At 40.9% G+C, this 8,835-nt stretch overlaps 2 protein-coding genes across 3 annotated transcripts in view; both read left to right on the forward strand.

Moving 5' to 3' along the window:
* LOC118424455 (lisH domain-containing protein C1711.05-like) overlaps nt 1-2,530 on the forward strand; it is a 9,279-nt gene extending 6,749 nt beyond the window's left edge. Inside the window, exons 3-4 of one of the 2 annotated variants that reach the window (XM_035833023.1) lie at nt 274-549; nt 900-2,530. In XM_035833023.1, coding sequence (XP_035688916.1) covers nt 274-549; nt 900-2,365 — 1,742 coding nt within the window. In that variant the 3' untranslated portion in view covers nt 2,366-2,530. The remainder of the gene's footprint in view (nt 1-273; nt 550-899) is intronic. The other variant, XM_035833024.1, reaches the window with a different exon arrangement.
* LOC118424328 (dentin sialophosphoprotein-like) lies at nt 2,402-5,297 on the forward strand (the record flags this gene model as incomplete). Its single annotated transcript, XM_035832874.1, has 6 exons — nt 2,402-2,818; nt 2,888-3,302; nt 3,607-3,719; nt 4,112-4,135; nt 4,605-4,741; nt 5,033-5,297. Coding segments are annotated over 5 exons (1,077 nt in total), but the record flags the coding sequence as incomplete, so codon positions are not given.
* Between the last annotated feature and the right edge of the window lie 3,538 nt (nt 5,298-8,835).

An 8,835-nucleotide genomic window follows, 5' to 3' on the forward strand; every position in this document is an offset into this window, starting at 1 on the left:
TGACATCCATCGTGCACTTCATCAGGCAGAGATAACAAGAGGTCACTGCAATCCTACCGAGCTTTGGCAGCCTCTACCCTCACTACCCTTGGTGACTACAAACCGCCTGCCCCACTGACGAGACGAGATCCGAGGTGATCCCAAGGTGCAACCAAACCCTCCTGCCAACCCGGCCTCTCCTATTCCTTCCCGATAGTCGAAAGTCGTACGGATTCGTGGGTCAACATAACTTTGTCGGTTTAGATTCTTGAGACCGTGTTGTGGTTTGTGCAGAAACAGCAGCTTGCGGGACCTTCGAGTTTCCCTGCCGCAATGGCGGTTGCATCGCCGGAGACCAGGTCTGTGACGGGGACGACGATTGTGGAGACAACTCAGACGAAGAGGGTTGTCAGGAGACTCAGGACTGTACCGAGTTTGCATGTCTTGACGGACAGTGCATTGCTTTCGATAACATCTGCAATGGACAACCCGAGTGCAAGGATGGCTCGGACGAAAATGAAGCATTTTGCGCAAAATTAGCCGCTGCGCAAGGAGGATCAAGGAGGTCTGGTAAGACATGGGTGAATATATAATGACGAATAGACAACCAACCATTGGGCTGTGCAATGGATATAATGACGAATAGACAACCAGCCATTCGGCCAGGCAATGATACATTTATGCTGTATTTAAATCTAAAAACTGTTTTCTGTTTTTATAAGCTTCCACATTTTTTTAGCAAAACTGCAATTTTACCGATTTTGATACCATTTTCTAACCTTTTCACTGGAATGTTCTGTTTTTCAAGTCTTTCAAACGGCTTCTACTTATTTACATGTCTATATTCTGACAGTGTGGTTGCATTGCTGTAGATAACTTCTCAGTAACCGCACTGATATCTTTATAACTTCTTGTTACAGGTATTTCAGAAACACAAGCAGTGGGTTTGGAAGAAAACCTGTTGAATGCTATTGTGAAGAAAAAGAACGAGGAGACAAGTGAGAAGAGGGATGCCTTCATGGCCGATCTGCAAAAAGTGCACGACTTCGAAAAGCAGTTCTCCAGAGATGGACAACTACATGAACGCGGACTTAAAATGGCAAACGAATTGCGCGAGTTCTTGAAGTATGGAAAAGCATGGGAGGCCAAGAAGAAAGGTTTAAAAGCACAAGAATACCGTTCTAACGAAAATGAAGTAGGGAAAAGAAGCGCTTTCATGGACGACCTCCTGGACAGTCTTCAATTTGAAAAGCAGTTCAGCAAAAAAGGAGAGTTGTCTCCCAATGAGATGAAGACAGCCAAAGCAATCCGAGAGTACCTTGAATTTGATAAGGCATGGGCGGAGAAGAAGGGTAACCCATTCTCGTCATTTTTTGGTGACGATGATTCCTCATCATCAGAGGAAGACTCCTCATCATCATCCTCGGAAGAAGAGGAAGAGAAGAAAGATGACTCTTCATCATCGGATGATGATGATTCCTCCTCCTCTTCGGACGATGCTCTCGACAAGAAACAAGAAGATAGTTTCTCATCCTCAGATGATGATGATTCCTCTTCATCTTCGGACGAAGATTTGGACAAGAAACAAGAGGATGACTCCTCCTCAGATGACGATGACTCCTCCTCCTCATCAGAAGATGATTCCTCCTCCTCTTCGGACGATGATCTCGACAAGAAACAAGAAGATAGTTCCTCATCCTCAGATGATGATGATTCCTCTTCATCTTCTGACGAAGATTTGGACAAGAAACAAGAGGATGACTCCTCCTCAGATGACGACGACTCCTCCTCCTCAGATGATGATGATTCCTCCTCCTCTTCGGACGATGATCTCGACAAGAAACAAGAAGATAGTTCCTCATCCTCAGATGATGATGATTCCTCTTCCTCTTCTGACGAAGATTTGGACAAGAAACAAGAGGATGACTCCTCCTCAGATGAGGATGACTCCTCATCCTCCTCAGATGATGATTCCTCCTCCTCTTCGGACGATGATCTCGACAAGAAACAAGAAGATAGTTCCTCATCCTCAGATGATGATGATTCCTCTTCATCCGATGACGATGACTCCTCCTCCTCTTCGGACGAAGACCTGGACATAAAAAGGGATTCGTTCATGGCCGATCTCCAAAAAGTGCACGACTTTGAACAGCAATTCTCCAGAGATGGACAACTGCATGAACGCGGGCTTAAAATGGCAAACGAATTACGAGAGTTCTTGAATTTCGGAAAAGCATGGGAGGCCAAGAAGAAAGGTTTAAAAGCACAAGAATACCGTTCTAACGAAAATGAAGTAGGGAAAAGAAACGCTTTCATGGACGACCTCCTGGACAGTCTTCAATTTGAAAAGCAGTTCAGCAAAAAAAGGAGAGTTGTCTCCCAATGAGATGAAGACAGCCAAAGCAATTCGAGAGTATCTTGATTTGATAAGGCCTGGGCGGAGAAGAAGGGTAACCCATTCTCGTCATTTTTTGGTGACGATGATTCCTCATCCTCAGAGGAAGACTCCTCATCATCCTCAGAAGAAGAAGAAGAAGAGAAGAAACAAGAGGATGACTCCTCCTCATCAGATGAAGATTCCTCTTCATCTTCGGACGATGATCTCGACAAGAAACAAGAAGATAGTTCCTCATCCTCAGATGAAGATTCCTCTTCATCTTCGGACGAGGATTTGGACAAGAAACAAGAGGATGACTCCTCATCATCATCAGATGAAGATTCCTCGTCATCTTCGGACGAAGATTTGGACAAGAAACAAGAGGATGACTCCTCATCCTCAGATGACGATGACTCCTCCTCCTCTTCGGACGATGATTCCTCTTCATCCTCGGACGATGATTTGGACAAGAAACAAGAAGATAGTTCCTCATCCTCAGATGAAGATTCCTCTTCATCCTCGGACGATGATTTGGACAAGAAACAAGAGGATGACTCCTCATCCTCTTCGGACGATGACTCCTCCTCCTCTTCGGACGATGATTCCTCTTCATCCTCAGACGATGATCTCGACAAGAAACAAGACGACGACTCCTCATCCTCAGATGAGGATTCCTCTTCCTCCTCCTCGGATGAGGACGAAGAACGTCGCCTGGCAGAGCGGCTCTACAGTATGATCGACCAGAATGAGAAGGGCACGGTTGCCGATAAGAAAGCACACGAACTGGTCCAGATGCTGAACTCTAAGAAGAGCGACGAAAGCGATAGCAGCGACAGTGACAGTGACAGCAGCGACAGCGATGACGACGACAAGAAGAAGAAGGACTGGTTCGGACAAAGTCTACAACTGGTGAAGAAAACCCTGACTATGCTGAAGAAACAAGATGGTAAGAACATTTTAAAGAGCGTAGTCCTCATGTTTTTTATTTTGTTTATTGGTAAATCTTGGTTAGCACGTAGAGATAGCTTACTATCAAATAATACAGTTGTCAATGTTACATGAAATCAAGCACAGCAGGTTTACCAAAAATACATGCACATAGTATCGATTTTCATTTATAGTTGACAAAAAGCACAGCCAATATCACAGGTGTCTATGGGATGTCAAAATTGCACAAAGCCAGAGACAACATAAGACATTGCAAGGTCTATACATACATATAACAAGTGACATGTATGTCACTTCTACAGGCGCCAGTGCGGAGTCATCTGATGAAGACTCTTCCTCATCTGACGAAGATGAAGAAGAAGAGCGCAAGCGTCTTGTCAAGGAGAGTCTGAATGTCTATCAGCAGTACCTGAAGGTGAATAGAAATCTTAAGTACTGTTTGATCTTTGACCTGCGTCAGAAGACAAAAGCTTCTGTAAGCTGTGGATATTAAGAATATTTCTTGTAAACAGCAATTGAAATAGCAAAGAATTCACCATGTGATACACATCCATTTAGAAGAAAACCCCAATAGCATGTCATAGAATGCTCCTATCTTTATAGTTTCTCTTTTATATACATGTATTGACTTTATCGTAATGTATGGATGTACCCTTCCACAAATGTGGCAAATCTCGATAGATAAATTGATACATATATATTGTCACTTTCAAGAATGTTTGAACATTGTATATGATGATAATATTTATCATATCAATTATCAACAAAGCTATTTACACAAATTGCCTTCTTTCACATTTGCTGCAGGACAACAAGATGGACAAAAAAGCGGTAAGAGACCCACTTCTTTACTTAAAACTCTTTATTTAAAATGCTCCAAATCTTCAATCAATGTAATACAATAAAACCTTTAACATCCATGCTGTAGCATACTCCTGCATGCTCCAAGTTTCAACGTTTCATTGAGTCCACTAGTCCTATTGCCCAGGGCAAGTGAAAGTGTCGGTCGGGCAAGTGCATGACCACTTGCCCAATCGGGCAAGTAAGATGTTTCCATTGAGTGAGATTTTGATATACTTTTTACTTTTTACTGTCATGACATCAAGCAATGGTCAAGATAGAAAAATAAGGCAATCCTAAGAATTCCATTCCTAGAAGTGAAAATGCATTTGAAGTAAAAAATTGGTTCAGGCAAGTAATTTCTTTCCGTGCTTCCCCGATAGGACAAGTGAATTCTAAAAAAATGTCCCACCCTGCGCAGATTGTCATGTTTTAAAATGGATCGTGCTTTTTTTATCAGAAATGCACCGATGAAGCGTTCGCTGCGTGTTCTAAAGATGACGACTGCTGCGGGGACATGAAGTGCGTTGACCAGGGCGTGAAGTTCTGTCTGAAAGCCATCAAGTAGAACAAATGCACCAAGGACAACTTTGTTACGTAAGTCTCATTCGTCTTAAAGATGGGCACTAGTAGACTTAAGAAGTCTTTCATTAAGCAAGTACTGGATCGGAAAAATCCTGAGTACTACCCTGGTTAGTTAACCGGGGCTTTGGGAATGGGAGCACCGGTAAATTAAGTATGCAGGCTGATATTCATGCGATAACGGAAAGTTATGGTATTTTTTTGGCAGAGGTGCCAGCAGATATTGTGTTTTTCATACTGTCTTTCACATGCTAAATCAATTTCGACGAAGAGCATGAATGTGATGAACATATAACTTTTTTATAGGAAACTGCAAATCACCAGCGGTAGCATCAACAGTATAGCAGCATCAGCATCAGCATCAGTACCATAATCAGTACCATCATCAGTAGCATCGCAGTAGCATCAGCAATAGCATCGAAGCAGCATGATCAGTTGTATTGAAGCAGTATCGACAGTAGAATCAGCAGTGGCATCAGTAGTAGCACCAGTAGTAGCAACAATAATAGCACCAGTAGTAGCAACAGTAATAGCATCAGTAGTAGCATCAGTAGTAGCATCAGTAGTAGCACCAGTAGTAGCAACAGTAATAGCATCAGTAGTAGCATCAGTAGTAGCAAGGACGTTACATGACGTTACATCACGTCCTTGGTAGTAGCAACAGTAATAGCATCAGTAGTAGCATCAGCAGTAGCATCGAAGTAGCATCAGCAATAGCATCGAAGTAGCATGATCAGTTGTATTGAAGCAGTATCGACAGTAGCATCAGCAGTGGCATCAATAATAGCACCAGTAGTAGCAACAGTAATAGCACCAGTAGTATCACCAGTAGTAGCATCAGTAGTAGCATCAGTAGTAGCATCAGTAGTAGCACCATTAGTAGCATCAGTAGTAGCATCAGTAGTAGTATCAGTAGTAGCACCATTAGTAGCATTATCAGCGTCCACTGTATTTCAAACACCTCATAGTCCTCCTAATAATAGCTTTTGAAAATATACAGAAATGTAGATCTAGCTCCGTAGTAACAGCGCACAGAGCAAACCAACAAAGAAGCCGTAAAAAGTTCTACAGTTATCAGTTTAACTTTGTGATTAACTGACTACGTTTATTATCAATACGCATTACTATTTAACGAATATATGACCAGTTCCATCTATTGATCAGAGTACAACCTGATGGTATGATTTTTTTGTTTACAATTTTCAGATATATAAGGTTATTTTTGGTGCTTTAATCGGAGATTGATAGTAATAGTGTGTAAGCGAATCATAGTTTACTTTCATGTTTTGGAATATCCACTATCAACATTAAATGAGTATAACAATTGTAATAATGTAGCAGTAGTCATACAACGTTCGTTATATGTTATTTTATATAACATATTTTGCTCGATAATGGTGGCAAATGTAACAAAGTGCATGTGAAAATAGCATCTTGATAAAAGTAACAGAAAGATAATCATGAAATACATTTAATTTTTCGTGCATATGACATTCATATGATGAACTTTCAGTCAGAAAATAAAAATTCATTGTTATGTCTTTTTAATGATAAGTTGGTACACAGACTGACCCAAAACTATGCAATTGATGTACCTTTGTGCTTTACAATAAAGGTGAGTTGGAGGGAATTTGACTCATGTAGTCTAATTGATATGTTGAACACTAGTAACATAAGTGTCAAAGGTCATGTAGATCATGTGATACTAGGGTGTTGGGGGGGGGGGGTTGGTGCGTTTGTTTCCTTGGTCGCATTCAAGCTCAAGGATAGGAAGCTGGATCCGATGTGTACTGCCTACGCCTGGTTCCGTGTTGTGCAATCTATCATGTATATCCGGCATATGTCAGGTAAACTGAGGCAAATATTCAGAGAGAAGGTATTTAGGTTTCTTCTCTTCCTCTACAAAAAAAAAAACCATCAACACCGAATTACATCTACATTTATATATAGTAGACTGTCTCTACCTCACTGGCGTGATCTTATGGATGAAATCACGTAGAATTTTGGCAGAAGACGAAGACAGTTTTGTTACACTATCCTTTGAACCTATGAAGTATCGTCTGTATTGTGATACTGTAATATATCTATGATATATTGTAGTATCACACAATTGGGAGGGGGTATGTATAATGAAATATTGAAGTTGTCGAGAGAAAATGCATGACGTCAGCATATCTCTTAACCTCTTAACTCTAGGTGTGCATGAATGTAGGGGGCGCTTCGACATGGCCGGTGTCCTCGCTCGGCGCCAAAAAACGAGCAGCCTTTTTATGTCTACTAACACGTCTTGGAGGCTGGTCATTCTAAGTGAATGAAAAGACATCTGTTTGTTTGTTTGGGAAAGTTTTTTTCTGCCTCTAAGTCTCGGTTGTATTTTATTAGTTTACCAGTTGTAATATATACCTAGTAGGACCTAATCTGCAGTACCACTCCGGCTGAACAAAAAAGTTCAAACGATCGCCACATTAAAGATATAAACATTGCCACATTTCGGTCTTTTCGGGAATTTGGATATCGCGAAAGGCTCGAGAAGCTTTTAGGCCTATTTGAATTTGATTTAGAAATTGCGGTCATTCAACATCAGGAACGATATTATTTAACGTTAATACTAGTATTTCACAAATAAAAGAATAGTATGTGATATTTCGTTCTCCCTTTACCAGTAGAAAAGGTCAAATATACATTTTCTGTATTTTGTACATTCTGACTGGTTATCAAATCCAATTTCAATCCTATTTTGGTACAAGGCTAAGCTGGCTCAGCGTTGTTTCGTCTATTCCTATATCAATAGTTTAAGACTGCTGCAGGGGCGGGCGTGGGTTTACTAAACGGTGTAATATAAACGTTGGCGCCAGGGGGAGCCGCTGAGTTGGCTGAATTTTTGTGACACCGTCTTACATGATTACATCGCAACAAGCTTGGATATCTTGCAAACATTGCGCAAATTACCGCATTGCACATTGGTGAGTCATAACGAAATATTTCTACACATGACATTGCCAAACAACACGATTCATACTGCATTTGACCGAAATATGTATTTTGAAACGCATATTACAACAGATATGAATGTCACATTTTCTATTCGCATTCACCTCCTCTGTTATATTACAAAATAACAACACATCGTCTCTGTTTTTATCAATAGACACACAAATAAACAACATATGGCTTCGGCAATTGTTTCTCTTTTACATACATTCTGACCTACACAAAATATAAAGGCCACACGTTCCGACTCTTACAGCCTTTTAGGTACATCGTTGCCTATCAAAATGCCTGTTATACACATTAGTATTTGGCAACTCGACTGTAGTTGGTTTAAGCGGACGATTTTTACACAATATACAACATCGTCTATGTGCAAAGAATATGGACGATTCCATACAAATCACTAGAACATGACGTATCAAGTCCCTGACACACATAACTATCAATGGTCTACCGAAATTTTCCAGACCATGGTTGGAAGTTGAAGTTGTGAGTTAAGTTATCTCTGGTTGGGAGGTGATCTGAGAGATTGAGGCCGAGGGCAGTTGGGAACTGGTTGGGGAGTAGTTGGGAACTGGTTGGGGAGTAGTTGGGAACTGGTTGGGGAGTAGTTGGGAACTGGTTGGGGAGTAGTTGGGAAATGTCCTGTACTTATGTGAAAAATGCTTTATTGTTACTAATCGGAGGTAGCACGACTTTAACAGTGGTTCACTCCAATCAAACTGCATTTATATTATGATAACGTTACAATCGGTTCACATCTGGACTGTATAGGACCCGGAAAGCATGGAGGGAACTACTTTGTGGATACACATTTTACCGCGAATTCACTACTGATATTCACCCGCCAGACAACGGTTTTGTATACGTTGTTCTTCGTAATCAATATTATTAAATAATATGATGATGACAAATTATTTAGAATTACATGCACGTATTTGTACATTTCACCCTATTGGAGTGTCACAAAGTAACCAAAATACGTTTGGAAAGTTTGATAGCCCTCCAGACTTAGATTTTAACGATGACGGTTTACCCAAACTGAATTAACAAACTGTGTGTAGTCGACTACCCCCATCCTAACCTGGAATATGCTTGCGTTTTGGTACTATTTGTGG

Source organism: Branchiostoma floridae, chromosome 10 (assembly GCF_000003815.2).
Source record: "Branchiostoma floridae strain S238N-H82 chromosome 10, Bfl_VNyyK, whole genome shotgun sequence".
Lineage (NCBI taxonomy): Eukaryota > Metazoa > Chordata > Leptocardii > Amphioxiformes > Branchiostomatidae > Branchiostoma > Branchiostoma floridae.